Source organism: Phytophthora sojae (genome assembly GCF_000149755.1).
Source record: "Phytophthora sojae unplaced genomic scaffold PHYSOscaffold_12, whole genome shotgun sequence".
Classification (NCBI taxonomy): domain Eukaryota; phylum Oomycota; class Peronosporomycetes; order Peronosporales; family Peronosporaceae; genus Phytophthora; species Phytophthora sojae.
The window spans coordinates 1829518-1853327 of record NW_009258126.1 but is presented as its reverse complement, the minus strand read 5'-3'; the positions used below and the strand labels follow the sequence as shown (position 1 = coordinate 1853327).

The window sequence follows — 23810 nt, the reverse complement described above, 5'->3', positions numbered from 1 at the left end:
TGGAGATCTGCGAATAGTAACGTATAACATATTAATAACAAGCACGCGCGCCACGAAGACTGCGGGCCTGCTGGCATTGGTGCTGAGATAGCAAGTTGCCGCTACGCTGCAGACACAGCATAAATTCTTTACCTCTGGTCGTGACATTCATAGCAGCTCAAAGACATATACAATGTCATGGCAGCAATATTATTAGAGGTTTTGTTTTAGTACATTGTACAGCAAATGGCAGGCTGCCCAACGTGGTGGTAGACCAGCACATGTCAGCCTTTCAGACACTCATTGCGATTACTCCAATAATGAGCTTCATGATGAAGCGAATGACGCCATACGAGTACTGCTGCTAACATTTGTGCAAACTCTGGTACAGTTTAACCCCAGCCGGACACTTTGCTAAGACAAACAGGAAAAATGGTAGGACAAACCGAAGTTCACTGGAGTGAAGTATATTGCACCACAATTTTTGTCCTAGCCGTCCGTCTAGGATATTGCGGTACACTGGCCCTCTTCAGCAAACGCTTGGAACCTGAAACCTGGAAGATAGTTCGCGGTTCCAGGGAAAATTGCCTTCAGCATGCTCATTTTTTACCTGGAACCGCGAAAAATGTTCCAAGATTACCTCGTTTTAGTGACAAAGTTGGCTCCCTGAAGCTTGGAACTTTTTAATCGAATAGAAGGTCGTGTGGGCCATACCACCAAGGATGAAGGAGCCTGCCGGCAGGACTTACGTACACAGTCTACATGTATTTTCGGTGATATCTTGGAGTTTGTATAGGCAGCCCATCACCCCACAATGTGACGACCTTCCCGCAGGACGGATGTCATCCGCGGGAAATGGCTTTGCTCCGCTGCGCTCCGCAAAGGCAGTCGCTGCGCTCCTGCGATAAAAGATTCTCTCACCTGGCGAGAACAGTCCTCGGCTCGCTGGAATGCTCGTCGCTGGGCCTGCTTCCGCAAATACCGCGCGGGTTTGCTGCGGCTACGCTCCTCGCAACCGTGAGCCTCCGTTGACCCTCTTCTGTATCACATTCACCCCCCCTCGACCCCCATAAAAAACAAACTGTGTACGTAAGCACTCCCGGAACCTGCCATGCCGTGCATGCAGCGGAGACAGCTCAGCTCGACTGAGGACGCGCTCTGCTGCAATAACAGCACCACGAACTCTGCGTGCGCGCACAGGGGCTTAAGCACCCGCGTGCCATCGAGAGCTCTTGAGCACGGCCACCACACGCTCTGTTGAGCCCCCTCCCGCCGCCGCGCGATCTCTCGCGTGCATGCCGTCGTGCGCACGCGATCAGACAGCCCGCCACGTGCGCTGCTTGGCGCTGCTTGTCGTAGGCAATCCTTGAGAGGGGCTGAAAGTCGTGTACTTGCTGTCTGCAGAGCTGTAGGCGTAGCAGAGTTGATCTCAGCACGAAGGTGCGGGCAGAAGATGAACGGAAGGTAGGAGACTGAGGTTGCCTTGGCAGAATGCCGTGGCGGGAACAACCAAGGCGGCGGAGCTGGTTGTGCTCCTGCTGGAGAATGCGGAAGTGAGTACCGAGCTGCGCAGCAGCTCGGCGCCGCCGCCTTGGGACCCTTGCTCGAGTTGAAGGAGTTTCCTAACCGACCTATGCTTTGCTATGCTGGTAGGTGTTGTGCTGCTGCTGAAGCTGCTATGTGCTGCGTCTGTCGGTTGCCAACCGCTGCCGCGCGGGGCAACGAGAGGTAGCGACCTCCCACAGTCGCAGCGGTTTCTGTGCTGGCGAGCTTCGCCTGCGACCGCGTGCCGTCTTTCCGCGCTGCGGAGCACTGCCTGGTGGCGCTGGTACCTCACAATCCTTACTTGGCAGTGACCACTAGGCAGTGGGAACGTCTCACTCCCTCTCTCCTCTCTCGCTGCTGGCGTTCATGCCGCACGCCGGCGCTCGCGTGGCCAACGAACGCGTGGGAAAGTGGAAATGAGGGAGGGCACTGCAAACTTTTATGTACAGAATGAATGTTGTAAAAGTGTGCGGTTCCAGGTGAATTTACCTGAAGTGCTTCGAAAAACTGCATCTTGGAACTTTTTTTTCCAGGTTTCAGGTTCCAAATTTGCTGAAATCACGTACCAAAAAATCGATGTTGTCCTCCCGTTTGCCCTAGCAAGAGGGGCGACGTACCAAAATGCGAAACGATATTTTCGCATACCGGTACATAGCACTGTATCCTATTTATGCTTCTGCTCATCAAAATTGCCGTTATATTACAATATCGTGATTCGGAGGCTGCTGAAAAAGGGCCACAATTCCCACTTTGATGCTTCTGGATCTTATCATCAAAATCTTGTCGAGCAAATCTAATGCAAACACCTATCTGCGCTCGCTCGCTTTCTAACAAGAAAATAGTAGCGTCCATCCAATTGTTTGTGATTAAGAATATTTAACACGTACTTAGTGCACCTACTGACGACTTAGCCCAAAATTGGCTGATTTTCTGAGTCACACTAAGAGCATCTCCAACGGTAGTGCAAATAGCAAAAGTGATAAGGCAAAGAGAATGGCCGATTAGCAACATAAACAAGACGATCACGCTTGATTTTTTTTGCAATAGTTCAGCTTCCCCAACGGTATTGCAAAATTGCGTAGTGAAAGCGGGTAGCCCTCCCTCCGCAATGGCCGATAAAGGGTAGCGTAGCTGAAGTTATCCGCGGCAAAGGCACCACAATAGGCAGCTGTAGGCAACTATAGAGCACTTCAGGTCGATAACGGCCCCCCGTTGTTTGCAGCATGCATTTGGGACAGCAAGTCATTTGCCCTACATACTGTAGCAACTGCCGGTAAGCCCGGGAGCTTCTATTCATCCGGTGTACCTATGAAACTAGTAGTATATGTATTGTGAGAGCGTTGTGTACCTCTTTCGGACGGGTGCACGCGCTGAAGGCGTCCATAAATGCGTATTCTCGCCTTGCACTTTGCGTGCAATAGCTGGCAGGTCGTAGTGGATAGCAGGCCGATAATCACTACGCCATCCGGGAATTGCACTATCGATTTCAACGTGTTACTTCAGCACTACTTCTGAACCCCTATCACTTCCCGTTGGGGATGATTTTTTTGCAATTTTGCAAATATCGTGCAATTCCTTGAGTTTTGCACTACCGTTGGAGATGCTCTAAGGTTAAGCAAGATTGTGAAGCTCTCAAGAACCCGTGAACGTAACGTTGCGGCTTGCGGGGGGGGGTTGCCCTCTCATTAACAACTATATATCGGACCCCGATTCATAAATCGGAGATGGAGGAGTCTGAAATAGGGATACAGACAATTTCATGTTCAATGCTTAACTACTCCAACTAGAAGAAGCGGAGATGGCTTAGGTGGCACCGCAGCGAGCAGGTTGTTCACTAGCTCGTTCTGGATGTTAACTAAAGGAATTGACACACTGTATGCTGCCGTAGTTGCCGAATGAAGTGTGCGGAGTGAATTTCTGTTGTGCGGCGTTTGGACGGCCGGTAGAGGGCGTATCGCGTACATACGCACGCACACGGTGTGGATAGTTGGGAATGGTGGACTACAAAGAGCGATACATACAGACTAGAGCGTGAGAACGAGACGGGTAACAACTAATACCCGTTTTTACCGATGATATCAAGTATTAGAGTCAATGTAAAATACATAAAGTGGTGTCTGCCACATATGATTCCCTTTTAAATCCGGATATATCAGGCGTCTCGTTCTCACGCTCTAGTCTGTACATGTATATGTAGCGGTCGCTCGCAAAGTTGCTTTGTCCATGCCAGTTGCGACGATGAATTCAGATAAATCTTACGTTACCCTTTCGCGAGTATCCTCAATAAATTATAGTACCGTATACAACTCATTGATATTTCCTTCTAAAAGGGCACTCTAGGCCTTTTACAAAGTTACGGAGCCTTTTCGGTGTGTCTCATGGGACATACCATCTACGGTGATTTGCAGGATACATAGAATGTATGCGTATGACTTCGAATTTGTAAAGACAATGATTACATGATGATTACTCTGCGTACCGATTACGATTTGTTTTAAAAGAAGGTTGATTACTAGCTTGAACTTGTGCAAAAGGGCACAGGATGCGCCCTTTAAGAGGGGGTACACTCTACCGTGTTTTGGAAAATCATCTAAAGGGCGCTTTCTGTACAGAATTGTGCCCGAATAAGGAACGGGTGTACAACTAATAGCCTCACATATTTAATATTATTTTCCAGTCGATGTGGCGATAGGGGGATGTGCAAGGTACTGCAAGGTACTGAGGTACTAAGGTGAAAAATCCAGTGCCAATCATCAGCTCTCCAGCCTCGTTTGAAAAATGGCGCGCATTTAGCGATCTTACTAGACTTCAAACTACATGTACCGTAGTGGTAGACTCGCACGTTTGCTTTTGCACCTCGCCCCACAAGCCCACCTCCTCCCCCACTCCACCCATGAAGTCCACACCGTCCAAGCGTCTCCGCCTCACTTGTCTGAGAAAGTGGGCATCCTCGACAAGGCAGCCCGCACACCTGCTCTCTCCTACAGGGGCCTGGCTGAGTGGGCTGTGACTCCCGGCCGCCCCAGGCAAGACAACGATATACCGCATAATCAAGTCAAGTGCAGTCCTGCTGGGGCGGCCGCTGGAGAAGGACCAAGGAATCATTCATTGTATTAAGCGACACATTCTATCCCGCAAGATGATGCAGCCTCTAGACCGGCTTGGTGAAGGGCTAGGTAATCCCTACGAGGTCGACCAGTTGACAGCGCTGTTATGGTGCGAGGATGCCTGGTCAAAGGTTAGTGCTTCGACCATACGCCACTGTTGGAATCATTCCGGACTCGTAGGTAAAGCTGCTCTTCAGTTCATTTTGAAATAACTAAATCAGTATATTGGAAAAGTATACTCAACTTAACATCAATTTATATAATCTGCGTCTTTATATATATCAGGCGCTCCTTACTCGGGCAGATTACTGTATCCTTTTACCGCGAAAGGGTTAAGTAATGTTTTGCTTATGCATGCCATCACAGATTGCGGTACATGTATTATTCGGGACTGGCTAACGAGGGCCATTTCCAGGGAAGGCCATTTTCATAAACAATGCATTTGATCATGATCTGTTGAGGAATGGGCGAGGGCGAGCGGATGCGAGCGCGAGTCTGTCTCACTCAGTGCATTCACTCGTTCCAACGACCGCCGATTAGGCGGGGCTGGTCTGCGCGAGCGAGCACAGCGAGCGCTGCAACCCGATATTTTTTTTCTAGACACCGCGCCTGGCCGAGTCGAGGACTTCGACTAAGGGGGTGGGGCAGACCGCGTAGCGGTGCCCCCCGTGTCGAAGTCCGCAGACGAGAGCCAACGCGCGAGTATCCGCCCCCCCCCCCCCCCCTTCAACATGAAAATATGCCCATTTTTTGAAAATGGCCCTCCCTCGTTAGACTCTCCGTTGTGAGCACCGGTGCCATATCCGAGACGGACATGACTGTGGTCAGGACATATAAGTGGTCAGTGCCTGGTATACAAGTGAAGGTCAATAAGGAAGATGGGTACCCGGCCGTAGATCCCATAATATTGCTCGCTACAAAGCCTAGCGCACATGGTTCAAAAGAGGAGCTTCTCCCCAGCAATTTGAGCCTATTCACAATCGCGAGCGACTCATTCTGCACAAGCGCCGACCGTTCGAAGGCAAGCCGATACAAAGCCTATTTGAGCGCTGGAAGCCTCTTATGCACAAAAGCGGGGCATTGTACCAAATTCCATAGTTTAACCAAGTGTGTTTCAGGTGACCACCAATCTGTCCGTGTGAATACTTGAAGAAAGTAATGGGACAACATGTGACCATTTATATGTCCGGCGCAGATCGGTTATCAAAGCTGGCTACATGTAGCAGACCGTCCCAGGTGTACAGACAACGACGGAAAAATCCGGCAACGCAATACCCGGCATTCCATAGGCATGTCCATACAAAACAAGCGATGATTTTGTCCAATCAAATTTATTTTATTCATAAAAATAAGCCAATCACCGCGATTTAATTTTTGAATGGATCTGGTAAATCCCCGTGTGCCATTGCCTAATTTGGAGCTGGTCGACTGAGCCGCTCAAACTGTTTTTCGAGCCATGGAGGGCACGCCGCCGCCCAAGAAGAAGCAGAAGAGCTACACCGTCCGCGAGAAGCGCGAAGCGGTCCGCCTCGTCGAAGATGAAGGGGTGGAGGAGGCAGCCCGCGAGCTCCAACTTGCTCGGGGCACTGTCCATGGCTGGTGGAAGCAAGTTGAAAAGCTTTTTAGCTTCACTGGCCACTCCACCTCTAAGTCCCTGAAGGGCCAGGGCCGCAGGGAAGTATTTCCCGACATTCCTGCGGTCGTCACCTTCATGAAGGACGTGCGGCGCGAAGAGAAGGTAAGTTTGTTTTTTTAGAATCTCATAATTTGTAGCGTTTAACCGTTAAACTTTATGCTATAATGTACAGGCCCTCACTACACGTGGCATTATGTCCTTCATGTGGGCAATCGAGACCGAGTGGGTCGAGGACTACCTGCAAAGGAAGCGGAGCGGCATCCTGGCGCTTGAGCGCATGGTCGAGAGACTCGCAATTCGGTAAATAATTTTGTTTTTGCTAAAACTCCATCAGTTTCCTAACATTTACCTTTATTTGCGTGTTTAGGCATGGTTTTACCTCCCAGAAGCCACAAACGGCAAAGAAAAGCACCGAGGAGCTAGATCAAACGCGCGCCGAGTTCGCGCTGGACTTCTGGAAGACGCACGCCGTGTACGGGCCGGAGGGCATGTACAACGTGGACGAGACTGCCATCAATTTTGACATGCCTCCGGCTCGGATGTGGGCGGGTAGAGGTCGGCGGGACGCTGCGAGGATTGCGAACACGTCCAAGCACACCGGCCGCATGACGGCTGTGCTCACGATTCGAGCTGATGGTAAGTTTTCCTTTTTGTTGTTCTCTTCATTTTTTATTTTTTAAGGCTAATTTGTATTTGTTATACTATTTTTAGGGGAAAAGCTGCCGATTCTGTTTGTTCTGCGTGGTAAGCTGGGCGGTCGAATCGACACAAGCGAGTTCGAAGAGTATCCGGAAGGACACTTCTACACCGTCCAAGATAACGCTTGGATGGACGCTGTTACGTGGCGTTTTTACGTAGAAAAGTTGTTAAAATATGAAGTTGATGGACCCGCTGTCCTCCTTCTTGACAACTTTGAGTGTCATGGGTCGGAAGAGGGGCAGCGGGTCGTTGCCGAAGTTGCTAATGCTACTGTGGTCCCTCTACCCGCAAACAGCACGGCTGCTTGCCAGCCGCTGGATGTCGGTGTAATGGGGCCACTAAATGCAAAGTTGCGCTCGAACTGGTCTGGCATCACGGGTGGCAGTGCTAAGGAAAAGCGGCTCCGTGCCGTTCGCGCTACGATTGCTGCTTGGGATGCCATCCCCGAAAGCACTGTAATTAGGAGCTTTAAGGCAGCTATTCCTCAGTATCCTGAGATTAGCATTTGAATAAAATGCAGCTTTTTTGCAGAACATTCTGATTTGTGCTTTGTTTTGAACAGTTACGCAACCTTTTAGCCAATCATGTTTTTCTTTTTTATCTGTGCCGTATTTTGTGTTACACTCCTTAGATATGGAGGATGGCAGTCAGTCACGCCGGATTTTTCCGTCGTTGTCTGTAGGCGTGTCAGTTCGCTATCCGTTCACTCCGTCACAACCGTTGCTCTCCGGTTTCCAGCATGCGTACCCAGTTGGTTCCAGCTGCACGGCTCCATCGTATCACCCTGGTAGCAGTCGTGACACTATTGGCTAGTGCCTTGGTGGTGGCTACGGACTGCAGGAGGATCATCATCGTCAACTCTGGGACGTCGGAGAGTGTTCTTGGGGTCACCGGATCCAAGCGGCAGTTGAGGGCCCGTAAGCACCAGGGCGACGAGTTTCCCGAAAACCGAGGCCTTAATTTCAATAAAGTCCCGGGCGTTGCGAATGTCCTCCAGAAACTCTCAAAGAACCCGGCCAAAGAACTCGAAGCCGAACAACTCTTCCTCAAGCTGAATCTCGCCAACGCAAAGTCCACGTTGTTCGAGAACCCGCAGTTTCAAGCGTGGAGTGCCCGAGTTGTAAAAGGGCATCAAACGAAGCCAGAGGCTGCTCAAACGGCGATTGCAGCGACTTTGACCAAGCAACTCGGCGATGAAGCTCTGGCGAAGATGATCGCGGCAGCGAAGGAAGTGGAGGGTACTAAGAGTATGGCTGCCCAATTGGAGCAGGCGCAGTTGAAGAGCAATGAACGCAACGCTAATTACGTGTTCCAGGTGCTTAAGCTTCATAAGGAGACGTGCAGTCTTCTGTGGAACCCGCTGCTGAATACCTGGGCGTCCTACGCGAAGATGCTGAAGGCGGACCCACCAATGCTGCTGTTCGACAAGATGAAGGCGCACTATAGTGACGCAACGATCGCGAACTTACTGGCCTCAGCGAAGCGGGAGAATGCCGCGCCGTTTATTGTGGACGACGTGGAAAATTTACTGTTTGATACGTGGATGGCCAAAGACAGACTAGGGACGAGATTTTCACGCTTCTGGGACTGAACCATCACCGCGATCACCTCTTTAACGTCCCCGAGGTCAGCACTTGGGTCTCATACGTGACGAAACTCGATCGGGAGGGAGCAGACGAGCAAATTTACAAGACACTCACGAAATATTACAGCGACCATGACGTCACGGTGATGCTTGCTGGGTCTAAGAAATATCTCAGTGCCGATGTTGCTAACAACTGGAGGAAATGCTGCACAGCTCTTGGCTGGAAGAGGCGACGACTGCGAACACGATGTTCGCCAAGTTGAAACTGGACAACCAGGGGGAGAACCTGTTCGAGAGCCCCGCGTTTAGTACGTGGGTGCCCTATGTGACCAAGTTGGACGCGCAGAACGCCGGTGACTTGATGCTAGCCGCCTTAAAGACGAGCTACACGGATGACGCTCTGGCGAATCTACTGGTAGCAACGACAACACGAAGGTCCTTGCCGACAAACTCGCGGGAGCTCAACGCAAAGATTGGCTTAACGATGAGAAGTCCGCAGATGACGTTTTCAAGCTACTAAAGCTGGATGACGACACAGTGGGTGATCTTATGAAGAGCCCGTTGTTGGGCCACTGGGAGGCGTATGTGAGTCAACAGCTGAGAGAAAGCCCGTACGAGATACTGCTAGTGAAGCTGAAGGCCGAATTCCCCGACTCTGAGGGCAAGTTCGCCGATATGCTCATGAATGCTAAGCAAGACGCCAGTACAAGTGTAATCGCGGGTAAAATCGAAGCAGCACAACTCCAGAAATGGTCTGGCGACGGGAAAACCGCGGGTGACGTCTTCAAACTTTTAGGTTTGGACCGGGAAGGGACTACCCTTTTGTGGTATCGTAGAGTGCGGATGTGGGCGGCGTACGTGAGTAAGGTGGAGGCAAGGAATTCAGACGAAACCATGGCGTCGGTGCTGAAGGCGCACTACGACGACTACGACCTTGGAATGATGATAGCCCACGGACGGAGCCACGATGAAGAGATGACCGTGAAGTTTGAGGAGCTGGTGCAAAAGATGTGGCTGAGCGAAGGGAAATCCGCGGACGACGTGTTTAACTACGTGCTAAAGAGGCACCGACAGTTCATTTTCGAAATTCCAAGGGATTTGAACACTTGGGTCTGATACGTGACCAAACTCGACGAGGAGGGCGCGTACAAGGCAATGTTTGCTGTTCTAAATCGACGCTACGACGAGAAAACACTCGCCAAGATGCTTGATAAGGCTGAAGACGCCAGTGACACGAAGCGACTTGCCGAGAAACTGGAGCAGGAGCTGTGGCTGAGCAAGGGGCAAACTGCCAAAAACGTTTTCCATGACCTAAACCTGCACCGGAAGGGGGAATATCTGTTCGAGAGCTCGGTGCTTTACAAGTGGGTCTCCTACGTAGCCAGAGTGGACAAGAAGAATGCGGATCAGACGATGCTCTCGGTGCTGGAGAGCAACTACGGCAAGAAAGACCTAGTGAAGTTGCTTGTGACCGCAAAGAGTGACAGTCAATGGAAGGATCTTGCTGCTAGACTTGAGCAACTGCTGGCTGGTCAATGAAGGTAAGCCGCTTAAGCCAAGAAGTTGGTAGCAATTCGTTCTTCATGGAGCACCTGGAAGATTCGAACAGAAAATCATGCTGTCAAAGCTATTGTACTTCAGTACCTGAAAACTTTTACCGTCCACTACTTAGTCAGGAAGCAGGACAGTTGACCGATCGGTAGCCGCGTCCCATAGCATCACATTTCGTCATTGCTTTTCATTTGTCACTTGAGCACTACGACAACGACAACGATGAGCTCCTCCATATCGCTCGACTTCGACGACAAGCAGGAGTTCGCCGAGTTCGTGGCCGCTAAAGCTCGCGCTAACTGCGTTCACTTGGTCTTGTGCCATGGAGACGGCAAGGAGTACCGCGAGTATCTGCTCAAGTGTGTGGGTCGATGGCCTTCAGGTCAGTTGGGCAAGATCGACAAAAGTCACGCGGTGGACGTGAGCGACGCCCTCCAGCACACGCAAGACGACGTGAACGAGCGCATCGGCAGTCTTCGCTTACAGCTCGCGTCGATCGCCGACGCGCTGTTCTCCGTCAATGCCCAGTCCAAACCAGGCAGGCGCTTTGCAGCCGTGCAGACGCTGCGAGCGTACGTCGAGGAGCTGCAGCAGGACGAGCAACTCTGGAACAAACTCGAGTCGCCGACCAGGTTCGCGTTGTCGTTCCCGCTCCGCAAGAAGCGGGAGATGCAGCAGCTTCTTCATTTACTCGGCCAAGACGTCCGAACGGTTTGGGGTGATGCAGTGGAGCGCGTGTTCCAGGTGATGCAAGTCGTCCACCAAGACGCAAAGCTTCGAGACTATGGTCTGGTTGCAGCCAATGACTCGCGTGACAAGGCCCGCGATCGAGCGCTGTCGAAGGCCTTTCGCTCGCTGCTTGAGCACTGGAGCTGCCGCCGGTCGCCTCGCCAACTCACGCTCACTCCGAGCCAGGATGGAGGTCGGATCCGCTGCCGAGTTGAAGAGACCGCGTCGATGCAGTGGCAGAACTCGCAGCGCTGGCCACGCGAGCGACCCGCGCTCGGTGGTGGCTACGCAGCTTCGACGCGAGAGGACTGGTTCTCGTCGCCTCCGAGCTCGCCCGAGAATTAACGCCCCCGTCCTGGCCCAACGCTGCTCGACTTCATGGACGGCCACTCGTCGCTGTCGGATAGCGACGAGCTGTGGTGAAGCGCGGCTACTTTCCTGCTCGGTAGCTTTATATTATCTTGCATGTTCGAGATTATCTCCATGTTGTTGGATCCTTGGTAGTATCTGCGGCGTGCTCAACGTTTGCGTGCGAAGGAAGCTAAGGGGAAATGGCACGAGTTCTCTCCATATTCATCCACACCTGTAGATCTGCTGCCCTCTGTTGTCGCGCTTTTTTAGGCGGGGCTGGCTGGTCAAGCAGACCATGAAGAGACACCTGGGCTCGATCCAAGAACGCAATGGCCAAGCGCCACGCACTCGACCTGCAGGTGCTGCATGACCGCCCCAGCAAGAGGAAGTCCAAGCCGACCCCCACTCCACACGCACCACGACAAGCGGTGACTACCAGGCATTCTCGACGCGAAGTCTCCGATCGAAACCATGGAGGGGACCAAGTTCTGTACGACGATGAAAAGGACGACGACGACGACGATAGTAGAGAGCAGATTCAATCGAGTCCTCCCGCGATAAAGAGAAGCTCAGTGAGCGACACTCGACTGCATGGCGAGCAGCTGCAGCAGTTCGAGTCGTGGCTCAAAGCTCCGGTCGAGAAGCCTGCGGTCCCGGGCGCTGGGGCCGCCAAGCGCGTCCCCGACGGAGACCTGCTCATGTTTCGCGACAAGCGCGTGCTCGCCCACCCTCCGATTTTCCCTGCCGAGGAGAGGGCAGCAACAAGAGCGCATCGAAGCTCAACGCGTCGGCCTCGATCCTCAGACGAGAGTCCGCCACGAAAGACTGCGCGGTATGTGGACTCGATGATTAAAGAGGCGCTGACGGTGTCGCTGCCTCCGATCATGAGCCCGACAAGCAAGGACAAAGCTGTCGTGGAGCAACTGCTGGCCGATTGCAAGAGGTACGTGCGAGCTACGAGGAACGAGTCGGCAAGTGGCTAACTGTTTGGTGGTTTGAACGGTAGGAAGGCTGATGCCACGCCTGAGCAGCAAGACAACCAGAACTCTGGTAGATCAACGACCCCCAGTGTCGGCATCGTGCTGCCAGACCAGCTCTTCTACGAGCAGCACTCATTCCAGCCGCTCGCGAAGGTTGATCTGAGTGACTGGGCCTCCTTCTGTACTGAGGACAGCGCAGTACACGGTCAGATGGCCGCGAAACTCTCTCAACGATGCTCGGATCTGGATCTGAGCGGGCTTCTGACTCTCACACGAGCCAAAGGTACGATACCGAAGCGCGCCGATGGTCTTTGAATTGATGCAGACTGATGCCACTTTGCAGACTTTACAGCGCTACTTGAGAACTGCCCAAAGCTGCAGCGTCTTGTGCTGACCAAGTCGGAAAACATACCGGTGAGTTCGATTGATCGTTCTTGTAGCCGACTACCGAATTCCTCGCACTAATTGATGCCGTCGCTGTCTTTGGTCGAGGCTGACCTTCTTGTAGAAAGCAGCGTTCCATGCCGTAGCGCGCAGGTGTCCGTCAATAAGCGACCTGGCTCTAGCGGAGAGTGACTCCGTGACAGACAACCTCGTTGGAGCCATTGTGGAGGTCTTCACTCGACTATCAGGCCTGACTTTGGACGGATGCGAGCACTTGACGGACGCGGGAGTGCTGCAGATGCTGAGGAAGCCCAAGCGCCTCGACAGACTGCGAGTTGATCGCTGCTTCTTCATCTCGGATGCAGCGATGGTGCCATTGGTGAAGGCACGCGCAGCACAGCTGAAGACTCTGTCGGTCCGCCACTGTCGTAAAGTCACCGACTTGACCGTCAAAGAGCTCTTCTCGAACCAGCCTCGACTACTGGAGGAGCTGAACGTGAGCTACTGCATGGACGTCACGGACTCCTCCTTCGAGTGTCTGTGCTCCGTGCCCAGCTTCTTCGGTAACCGCGCCGTCAGCTCGTACCCCAAACTGACCAAGTTGGACGTCTCTGGCTGCCCCTCATTAACCAATCTGACCTGTTCTTGGGTTGCTGCTGCGTGTCCGCTGATCCAGAGTCTCAAGGCTTCCTGCTGCGTTGGTCTCACCGACAAGGGACTTCTAGCTTTAGCAGGGTTACTGAAGCTGGAAGAGCTCGATCTCTCTGGGTGCGTGGGCTTTACCGATTCAGGGTTCGACAAGTTTTTCCGAACCGATGGCATCAACGCCCACACCACTAGGCCACCAGAAGAAGCGTCCAACTGCTTCAAGACCCTCCAACGCTTGAATCTCTCTAACTGCCCCAATGCCAGTGAGAAGACGATGCTTGCGGTCATCGGCACGTGCTCAAAATCGCTGACGTCACTGGACATGTCCAGAATTGCTGCAGTCCCTGCTTCAGTCCTCGTTCGGCTGGTGAAGGCCAGTCGCTCACTATCCGAGCTTCGACTTGCCGGTCAGTCGGGAGTCACGCGGGCGATGCTCACGAATCTAGCAAGCCACAACAAGGTTTTGCGAGTGCTGGACCTGCGGAACTGCGTGAATGTCGACGACCTGGCGCTCTACCCGCTCATAGTCATGCAGACCATCGAGGAGCTCTACCTCTCGAGGTGTGATCAGCTCACCAGCCGCGGATTCCAGAGTCTGCCGGGGAATCTCACGCGCTTTGAGCTGCATGGCCACCCGACCGACAAGCTGGACGACGCGTGCTGTCGTGTTCTAAGCGACAGGTTGCGGCTGCTCGAAGTGCTGGAGCTTTCTCACAGCGCAGGCGTGTCTGCTGCAGGGATCGCTACAATCTGGAGCAAGTGCCGCTTCCTGCGTCACCTCAACGTGTTCCAATGTCCGCTCGTCCAAGTATCCGACCTCGCCAAACTTCTTCGCAGCCGAGCCGAGAACCCGTACGGTCTTGAAGTCATCGTCGACCAAGAAGAGTCCTTCAAGGGGATCGCAGCACCCGATCCCGACGAGGCCGCCAAAGCTCGACGACGAGAGAAGATATTGGGCCATTCGGTCAAAAGTTCCCAGCTCGCGACGCTGCTCCAAGCTCGCTTTCGTGTCCGACACCGCGCGCGTGAGAAGCAGGCGGAGCTGGATGACCGGGAATGGGAGCAGTTCTGCGCTGCTCTGGACATCCAGCGTGTGTTCCGAGGCTACCGCTGCCGAGTGAAGTACAGCTACACGAGACGGAAGGTTACGAGGGCTGTTGTGTTGATCCAGTACAGGTGGAGGAAGCGACGACATGAGCGCCGTGTTCGACGCGCTCAGAGCTACTGGACGAACCGCTCGGAGCTAAAAGTGTTTACGGCGTGGAAGTCGCTGTACCTGGAAGCCAAGCGCGAGCGGAAGCGTGCTCTTGTGGCGATGAAGGCTGCGAAGGCGCTCAACTTCTGGGGGGAGCGCAGACTGCCAGCCATCTTCTCTGCCTGGAAGGAACACGTCCAGCAGAAGCGCGTGAAAGCCAAGAAAGCGCTGGTGTTCTGGAAGTGCCAGTCGCTGCCTCGCGTAGTTGAGGCCTGGCGCGCGCTCACAGCGCAGGAGAAATGGCGTCGGCAGTTGGTCATCAAAATCTTCTTGACTACGGTGTCACTGGAGGCGCATAACTCCACGCCGCAGCTGGAAGGCAGAGTAAGTCTTTGAAGCGGCGAAACTTGCGGCATTCAGTCGACTAAACTAACAACTCCATCGAAATGTTCCTTAGGCACGGGCCAACATGGCCGCGAAGCGCTTGGTCTGGCGTCTGTGGCTCGAGTTTGTGCGGGACCAGAAGCTCTTCTTGCTCAAAGCGACCATGTCCATCGTCTGCGGCGTACGAACCTTGCTTTACTCCTCCTCCCCGTCGTCAGCTAATAGTTGTTTTGTGTTCTTTTACAGAGCTTGACCCATTGGGCGTTCCGCCAGTGGCACCAGAACGCGCAGCGAGAGCGACAGCTTCGAGATAAGTACCGGCGGCTAGCAGGCAAGATCTTCCACCGCGACAAGCTGCTGGTCTGGAATGCCTGGATGGACTTCGTGCGGGAACAGCGCGCCAAACGACGAGCGTTCGCCAAGTTCTCGAGCAACATCGTGACCAAGTGCTGGCTGCGCTGGCGCAAGCACCACGACGACCTCGTGGCTCTCCGCGCTGTGTCTGGCCGCGTTGCAGCTCGACTCCGGATGATGAACGCCGCGAAAGCCGTCAATACTTGGTACGAGTTCACGCAAGAGCAGATCGAGATGCGCAACCGCCAACGTCGCGCGTTGGCCTTCTTCATGAACGGCACTCAGGTCCGCGTCTTTGCAGCTTGGGCGGCTCACACGGAGTACGCCAAGCACTGTCGTGAACGGGTTCGGGCGATGCTTGCGAACGCTCAGCTGGCCTTCACCTTCACGGTCTGGGTCACGCACGTCCGCGAGGTGCAGCGCGCTTATCGCATGGCAACGACCCTGCAGGCGTGCTGGCGAGGCGTGGTTATTCGGCGTCAGCTCGAGAACCACTACTTGTATATGGTTTGGGCCACCGTCATGATCCAGAACGCCTGGCGTGGTCGTCTCGGCAGAGCTCTGCTGCTCGCTGCAACGCGAAAGGCGCGGCTTCGTGAATACCTGCGCGCGGAGCGTGAGAGAGACGCCATGGCAGCCGAGGAGGCTCACACGCGCCAAGTAGAACGCGAGCTGAGCATGGTCATCGTACTCCAGCGTCGGTGGCGCGGGGTGGCAGCTCGTCATCTCTTCGAGGAGGTTCGACGCGCACGATTCCTGCTTCGCAAGCAGCAAGAAGCGGAGATGCAGGAGCTCGTCCGAGTGCAGGCAAGGCGTAGACAACTAGAGCGTGAACGCCTTGAGCGCACCAAGAACCTGGCTGCCATAACCATTCAGCGGCACATTCGCGGATACTTGTTTCGACGTTGGTTCGCCTCACAGAAAGAGCTGCTGGTGAAGATCCGCTGCGCCTCACACGTGCAGGCCGTGTATCGCGGCCGTATTGCGCGCAGACGTACCGCCGCTCTCAGACGGAGCTACATCTCGCGGATGGAAGTGCTGACTCGACGTGCAGTCGAAGGCAAGATGCTGCGCACTCTCGGCGCACCCACGCGTCCGACTCAGCGTGGACTGCGCAGCTTCCTCGCGTTCTTTGGTCTCGACCCAGCCACCTTCCTGACCGATATCCGCTCTGTCTTCCGCGAGGTGCGAGAGGACTTCGACGAGCTGCGAACCTTCTTCCATGTCGTCAAGAAGAAGGTGGACGCCAACGCCGCTAAGCAGATTGAAGCGCAGGCCAAAGTCCTGGCTGCGGCGCCTCCGACTCTAGTGCCGGAGAAGGCTCGACGGCGGACGTTCGGCTTCATGCGTCTGCAGAGCAAGTCCCAAGCTGCGCAGCGATTCCTCGGTGACTTCGAGCAAATGGTAACCAGCGCGGCAGACGAGAAGCGGCTCGATGAGGAGCGCGTGGACCGCGGCAGCGCCGTCCGAGTTGTTTTGCCTGGGCACCCGCGCTGCGGCGAGACTGCGTTCGTATTGAGCGTGGCCGACGGCGTGGCTCAAGTCAAGATGGATCTGGACGGCGAGCTCGAGTTCTTCCCTCTCTTGATCCCAGCAACGAAGCTCGAGCCTGCCAAGCGCGTTCTGCACCGCGTGCCGGAGTTGGCGTTCTCGGCTGCATACGCGATCAGCGTCGCTGGTCCTGGCGGTAAGATCAGCGCCAAGTGGAGACAGGAGCTTGAGGCCTACGCCGCGTCCATCGCTGACGAGTCCAAGCGCTACTGCGCAGCTCGCGTGATCCAATGCATGGCGCGCGTGTACTTCGCGCGCATGCAGTACCAGCGTGAGCTGGAGCTTCAAGGAGTGAATGCTGCGAGACGGCAGCAAGCCCTACTGCAGGTATTGAAGACGCTGCGCTGCGCCAACACGCGAGTGGCTCGGATGCTTGTGATGTTGCAGCTCGTGCGCCCCATGGACGTGCCGCCCGGACTTCCAGACAAACCGTTGGGCATCCAGAAGGTGATCAACCGCATGCAGCGCTTCGTAGCTCGACGACGGGAATTGGAGCAAGTGCTGGTGAGACTCACGCCCGTGGAGTACAAGGGTGCTTTGGTGAATGATCGGCAAGGACCTGTATACTTGCCAGCGCCTTACACCCGCCTGATCGATCGACTGCTCCTTTATCCGCTGCGCTGGGTCGAGCGCGCCACGACTGTGGCCGTCGCTAAGCGGCTCGCCAAGCGCGGACAGGCGGAGCTGGCGGCATTCATCGGCGGCGCTGAGTTCGCCAAGAGCTTCGAGGAGGAACACGCCAAAGCTCGCGAGTACTTCTTCCCTCAGCTGGCAAACTGCTCGTTCTGTGCCTCCGAAGGCTGGGCGCTTGTGCATGGCGTCTTCCAGGAGCGGCGAGTAGCAGTCTGGGGGGCAGAGGATCAGGATCCCGACAAGCCCCAAAAGTTCCGCAGTGCCTTGGTACCTCACGGCTGGGGCGTTGCCCACTTCCTGACCGGCCAGGTCCATCCAGGGAAGGCGGCAGGAAAGGCAGGAGCTGAGGCCATCGCCAGCGTAGTCACCAAGTGGAATTGGCTGGAGCGCAACTCCGTCGAGGCGCGCTTCAAGAGTTTGCAGATCGTCAAGGCGCTCAAAGCCCAAGAACGTGAAGAGCGGCTGGAGGCGCAATTGCTTGAACGTCAGGGTGTTTGGAACGCCGAGCGTTCGCGCGAAGGCCCGCGCGGGTACGCAAAGCGACACGCAGAGCTCAGTGTGCTCGAGGAGAAGACGATCGTCTTCTTGGAGCGGTTCGAGCGCGAAATCGCGTGGCGAGATCGTGAGGAAGCTCGGCTGCTGCAGGAAGAAGCGCGTGGGAATGCGCAGGCCGACAAGGAGCGCGCTGAGCTCATAGCGCAGGGCCGAGCGTTGCACGTGCTGCAGCAACAGAAGCCGGAGGGTGTAGTCGAAGTGCAAATCATGGCCACGCCCAAGTCTCCGCTCGAGTTCTTGTGCGTCGGCTGCTTCGTGGAGGTCGAGCTGGACGACGAAAACTGGTACGAGGCGCGCGTCGACGCGATTGACCCGTACGACACCTGTACAGCCGAGATGTTCTACATGGAGGACGGCAAGCGAGAGACCATCAAGCTCATCGAAGCCACTGAGACGGAGGCCAAGCAAGTGGCACCACAGGATCGCAGCAAACTCACTCTCGCAGAGGTAACCGCTGCAGCTAAGCAAAAGGCTGCGGCAGACGCTATTCCGTTCCGTCGATGGCGAGCCGGTAAAGCTGCAGACGTGCTCTGGGAGGCACCACCCGACAATGGTGCACCGATCACGCAGTACGTGGTGGAGTGGAAGGACGAAAGCGGGGACGAGTCCCTAGCAGGTAAAGCCATTGTGTCTGACGGGGAATCGGTGGCTTGTCAACGGCTCTCAGCAGCACCTCCACAAGCGGGTAATGACGCAACAAAGCCCAACGAGATCCCATCGACACAAAAGGCAGGAGATGACAGTCAGCGTGGCTCCACCGGGCAGGTACCGACGAAGACGACGCTGTGGCCTATCCTTCCACAGAGCGAGCACTCGATGCGCGTTCGTATTGCAGCTGAAAACGCTCAGGGCGTGGGTCTTGCCAGCGTTTACTTGGAGATGCCAGAAGAGCTCACAGATGTGAGCTACCAAACCGCAGTGAGACTCACGCGACCTCCGATCGACACGACGCCACTCGAAGCGCGCGAGACAGCGGAGATGGAGTTAGAAGACGCAGCAGATCACCAGCTTCGAGTCAAGTTGACATGCACTGTGTGCCAAGCCTCCGGGTTTCGTTCGATTGAAGAGGTCGGCGAGCACATCTGCCGAACGCACGCAGTTCCTCTCATTTGCCCCTTCCGGTCCTGTGCCCACGTCTGCGCCTCAGAGCGCGCGCTGCGTTATCATCTCTGGAACTCGACGATCAACCGCCTCACGCCGGAGGAGAAGGCCAGCGACTTCTTCGTGGAGATCTTCGAGAGCTCACGCCAGTACTGCTTCCGGAAGTCTCGACGGCACGTGGTGCCCGGACGCGGCTTGGTTCGTCGCCAGTCATCCAAGAAGATAGCGCCACCACGAGACGAATACGAGCGAGCGGAAGCCGAGCAAGCCAAGATCGAGGAGGAAGTCTACTTGGAAGGCAAGCTCCAGGACGCCGTGAAGGTCTGGCTGGCTCGCGGTCGAAGTCTCCAGGAGCGCAACTTGGCCAAGCGCGCGATGCTGGAACGTCGTGACCGTGAGAATCGGCTCGAGACTCCTGCTCCACTGTTCGGAGTGGACTTTGAGTCTCCTGAGGTGAACGTGGGTCGACGCAACGCCGTCCTCGAGACGATTCGCCTGCTGGAGCAGGATCTGGAGGACTTCCGGGTCGAGACGAACACGCAGCTGGACACCTTGCGCCATGACGAGGGCGAGTTGCAGGACTACATCGCTCTCAAGATCAAGCGCATCAAGGCTAGCGGGGGCGAAGAGTGGCAGAAGCAGTCGCTCAAGCGCGAGAAGAAGAAGGCGGAGGTCTCGCTGGCGCAGGTTCAGGAGAAACTCGCGGCGCTGATCGCGTCGTCGGAGGAGCGTATCGCCATGATGGAGAAGGAGCTCGCGCGCTTGGGCGCGATCGAAAAGGCCTTCGTGCCGTTCACTCACCAGCTCATCCGGACGCTGCGAATGCGCGCGTTAGTGCAGCAGACCCACAAACAAGGCTCCGACATTCTGGAAAGCCACCGCATACTCCTCGCTCAGTACCAAGACGACCTACGCAAACTGCTGGAGCGCATGGACCACGAAGTCGAGCTGCTCAATGCCTGGGACGACATGATATCCGCGCGACAGAGGCAACTTGAAGCGCTTCAAGAAGAGCTGCGACGCCTCCAGCTGCTGCATGTAGCAGAGCGACAAAAGCTGCGGCAGCAACGCGACGAAGGCGACGAGACCTTCCTCCTGGGGAAGCTGCGGCAGGAGCAGGCACGCATCGTGCACCGCAGGGAGAGAGCGGAGAAGGATGCGATGGCGCGCTCCAAGATGACGCGCGTGCAGCTCGCGATGGTGGATGCGAAGGCTGCCCGGGAAGCCGCTGAAGCTGCTGCTGCAGGCGAAGAACCCAAGATGCCTCTGCACTCGCTCCAGATATCAAACCACGACCTCGCACTGCACGAACGCTTCTTGAATGGCAAGGCCGCTGACGCCGAGTACCTCCGCGACGACACTGCAAAGCAACTTGATGTTGTGCCTGCTGAGGGAACAGCTCCGGCCGCGAGTGGAAGTGGCAATGCTACGGCACCTGGTCAGGAGTCTGAGTCGAAAACTAGCGCGATCGTAGGAGCAGCAGCGGCGACCTTAAGTGTATCTGCCTCTGTTGAGGTTGGAAATGGAGTTGTTAGTGGCAACAACGAGGCTGCTGGCGTGCTCTCGAAGCCGAAAGCTGCACGGATAACGCGCAAGGACAGCAAGCCGAAACTCCGCGAGCTACCACACACGTACGTGCGCTTGGAGTGCTCCTTCCAAGACGGACGTATCCAAGGTCATGTGGTGATCGAATACAACGACGGCTCCATCTACGAAGGTCCGTGGGTCGAGGACGCAAGCGCCAGCGCGACCAAACCTTTAATCTCCAGCGCTGGAGCAGACCCGGATCCGCCTCGGAAAACTCGAAAGCCTGCGCACAGACACTGGGGCAAGTTCACGTGTCGAGACGGCACCGTTTGGGAGGGTGAGGGCGTCGACAACTTCTTCTCTCCGTTCACAGCCAGCGGTGCGTACTTCCGCGTGACGTCCTGCCCAGCAACGCATATCTACGAAGGCTCTATACGACGTGGCAAGTTCCACGGCCTTGGCACGCTGCACATTCGCATGGCTTTCACGCGCGGTGAGTACGTGGGCGAGTGGAAGGAAGGACAGCGTCACGGGTACGGCATCGAGCGGCTGGACAACGGCGAGCTCTTCGCAGGCTACTGGGCTCACGATCGCCACAACGGCCCGGGCGAGTTGGTGCTGGCCGACGGGTCTCGGTACGATGGCTTCTTCCGTCGTGGACTCTGGCACGGACACGGCGTTCGCACTCTAGCAAACGGTGACCGCATCTCGGGCGAGTTCCACGACGGCTTCTTGGACGGTCCTGGAGCAGTCGATTTCGCTGACGGGAAGCACTACGCGGGGGCCATGAAGCGCACAAGACGTCATGGCCATGGCATCCTCGTGTTCCCGAACGGCGACAGGTACGAAGGTCCGTTCGAAGACGACGAAATGCATGGCGAGGGCGTGTTTATCTCTCGGAGCGCGGGTGGGGAAGGCACTTTGGGCGGGAAGAACGAGCCGCTAGAGCGCCTTGGTCGCTGGGAACACGGCGAGCGCATGATGTGGCTGAGCAGGCCCAGCTCTCAGCTGGCGACGGCCACTTTCGTGCAGTACTTTGGGGTGCTGCATCGCGAAAACGGCACCGGCGAGCTGGAGCTGGACCTGCTGCCCACCAAGTTCCGCACCCCATACGCTGTCATGATAGCGCGGCAGTTGCCTATCTTGCCGGAAGGTGTCGACCCCGAGGACGCCTTCGTCAAGGCTGTCGTCCACCTGCTCGCGAAGACGCAGAACGTCATGGTTGGTGCCGAAGTGCTGGAGAAGGCAACCACTGAGCACGCGGCTGTGCTGAAACAGATCGAGGAGCACGAACCAGAGCTCGAGAAGCTGCGCAACGAGCAGGAGCTGTGCGCGCGCACCATGCGAGAGGCCGAAGCGCGGGTGGCAGCGATGGCTGCTGAACTGAGCGAAGCTGAAGCTCAGGAGGAGGTCATGCAGGTCAAAGTGGAGCAGTTCTGGAAGCAGGATCGGCAGCAGCTCGAGCGCAAGTACCGCGAAGCTGTTGACGGTCTGCATGCCCTCGACCCCATGGACTGGTACAGGCTCCGATCGGCAAAGCTGGACGACACGTTCATGTCAGTGTTGAAAGCCTTTTGTGTACTGCTCACCTTCACCTCCAACTTCCAGCTCGAACTGGACGAAAAGGACCGTCTGGATCAACTGGCCAAGTACGAGAAGCAGAAGCAGCAGCTCGGAGACAAAGCCACACTAAAACCTCCGCCGGAACCTCAAGAGTTCCCGTCACGAGACGACATTCTGCGATTGCTCTCCAACAGCGACGAGAACGTCATCCTCGGAGACCGCGAAGGGCTCATCCACAAGTACGCGGTCAAGGCGCTCTACATCCTGCCGCTCTTCGACGCTTACTCGTTCGCTGAAGGAACTCGGCGTGCTCGGCTACTCTCGCTCACCAACGTCATTCACCACCCGCGTCTCCGTCCAGGTAACTTCCAGCTGCACACAGTCTCTCCAGCTCTGGCCGCGACCTGCGTCTGGGTGCGTGCAGCGTACCAATATGCCTCCAAGGCTGCCGAGATCGCCCCCACAGTGCAGCGCGTGCACGCGCAACGCTTGATGCTGCTCCGGATGCGCGAAGAGCTGGCTGCAGAGCGCGCAACCGAGCAGCAAGCGATCCAAGCCGCTGAGGATGTTCGAGCCAAGCTGGACGCTGCGCAGAGTACCATGACGACGCTGCAGGAGTCTCGAGCCAAGCTTTGCAAGGTGCTGGACGACCTCGACGCGCTGGATCGAGCCGAAAGCGAGCCGATGGCCAAGCAAAACATCACGCGCCCGCGAACGGGACTCAAGCTTGCTGAGACTCAACGTGCTGGGACGCCTAGTGACAAGAGCGGTGGGCTTGGCAAGCTTGACGAGGGCTCTACCGGTACTGGTGACACGGAACCAGAGGTGGCCGAGCCGAGTCACGAGCCGAAAGAGGCCGTTCTTGAGCGGATCCTGTCGGACGCAGCTCTGGCCCAGGAGTTCTCCATCCTCAAGCTCGAGGTGCACAAGGTCGTGAGTCGCTACGACGGCGGAGCGTCCGGTAAAGTGCCGCTGAGCGAGTTCCCGGCCGCGTACGAGAATTCGATGCACAAGCCCATCGTGCCCAGTACCTTCGGCGTCAAGAAGCTGCGCACGCTGCTTGGTCTGCTGGAAGACGTCGTCGTCGTGGTTCCGCCTCAGCGCGAGGGCGAAGTGGAGACCGTGCAGCTCTGCCCCGAGCCGTCGAGCAGCGAGGACGAGGGGGAGAACGACGACGGCACGCCCAAACCCAAGCGCGTCCATTATCCAGCCCCACCTCGGCTGTTCTACTTCTGCCGGTCGTGTCCGGGCTTGAGCTTCGCCAAGGAGGGCGAGCTGCGCATTCACGAGGCCACTAAGTGGCACTTCTGGAACGTGTCGGCTAAGCGCGAAGGCCGGAAGCCGCGTAAGTGGACGGTGGCGTCTTCGTGCTGGAGCGAGGTGTACGACGCGGAATCGGGCGAGGTCTGCTACTACAACCGCATGACCAAGGAGGTGGTCGCGGCCGCCGACGGCCCTCCCCCGGAGATGCAGGTGGACGATATTCTGCTCGAGCTGCTGGTGGACGAAGCTCCGGCCGTCCAAGACGACACCCAGCAGCAGCCTGAGGATCCGTGGGAGGAGGTGGCCGACGAGGCCGGCAGCGTTTACTTCTACAACCGCAGCACGGGCGAGACGAGCTGGACGCATCCGGGACTGGCAGCAGGAGAGCTTCAAGACGCTTGGACGGAGTGGCCGACGGCTGTAGCTGAAGGGGACCAAGGCGCGGGGGCTCCGTGAGAGCCCCATAGAGAGTGTACAGGGAACAAAGTCC

At 56.1% G+C, this 23810-nt stretch overlaps 6 protein-coding genes across 6 annotated transcripts; all 6 read left to right on the top strand.

The window, feature by feature from the left end:
* Positions 1–4615: 4615 nt before the first annotated feature.
* PHYSODRAFT_528657 (hypothetical protein) lies at positions 4616–4843 on the top strand (the record flags this gene model as incomplete). The annotated part of the gene is made up of 1 exon (XM_009539035.1): positions 4616–4843. A coding segment is annotated over one exon (228 nt), but the record flags the coding sequence as incomplete, so codon positions are not given.
* A 1307-nt stretch (positions 4844–6150) lies between these two features.
* Positions 6151–7076, top strand: PHYSODRAFT_437613 (hypothetical protein; the record flags this gene model as incomplete). The annotated part of the gene is made up of 4 exons (XM_009539034.1): positions 6151–6369; positions 6440–6567; positions 6635–6903; positions 6979–7076. Coding segments are annotated over 4 exons (714 nt in total), but the record flags the coding sequence as incomplete, so codon positions are not given.
* Positions 7077–7094: 18 nt separating this feature from the next.
* Positions 7095–7475, top strand: PHYSODRAFT_528807 (hypothetical protein; the record flags this gene model as incomplete). Its single annotated transcript, XM_009539033.1, has 1 exon — positions 7095–7475. The coding sequence occupies one exon, from the start codon at positions 7095–7097 to the stop codon at positions 7473–7475; it is 381 nt and encodes a 126-aa protein (XP_009537328.1).
* A 230-nt stretch (positions 7476–7705) lies between these two features.
* Positions 7706–8557, top strand: PHYSODRAFT_288950 (hypothetical protein; the record flags this gene model as incomplete). Its single annotated transcript, XM_009539032.1, has 1 exon — positions 7706–8557. One exon carries the CDS (start codon positions 7706–7708, stop codon positions 8555–8557), a length of 852 nt encoding a protein of 283 aa, XP_009537327.1.
* Positions 8558–10324: 1767 nt separating this feature from the next.
* Positions 10325–11176, top strand: PHYSODRAFT_340807 (hypothetical protein; the record flags this gene model as incomplete). The annotated part of the gene is made up of 1 exon (XM_009539031.1): positions 10325–11176. One exon carries the CDS (start codon positions 10325–10327, stop codon positions 11174–11176), a length of 852 nt encoding a protein of 283 aa, XP_009537326.1.
* A 1818-nt stretch (positions 11177–12994) lies between these two features.
* On the top strand, positions 12995–23689 carry PHYSODRAFT_365371 (hypothetical protein; the record flags this gene model as incomplete). The annotated part of the gene is made up of 3 exons (XM_009539030.1): positions 12995–14773; positions 14847–14954; positions 15020–23689. Coding segments are annotated over 3 exons (10557 nt in total), but the record flags the coding sequence as incomplete, so codon positions are not given.
* Positions 23690–23810: the final 121 nt, after the last annotated feature.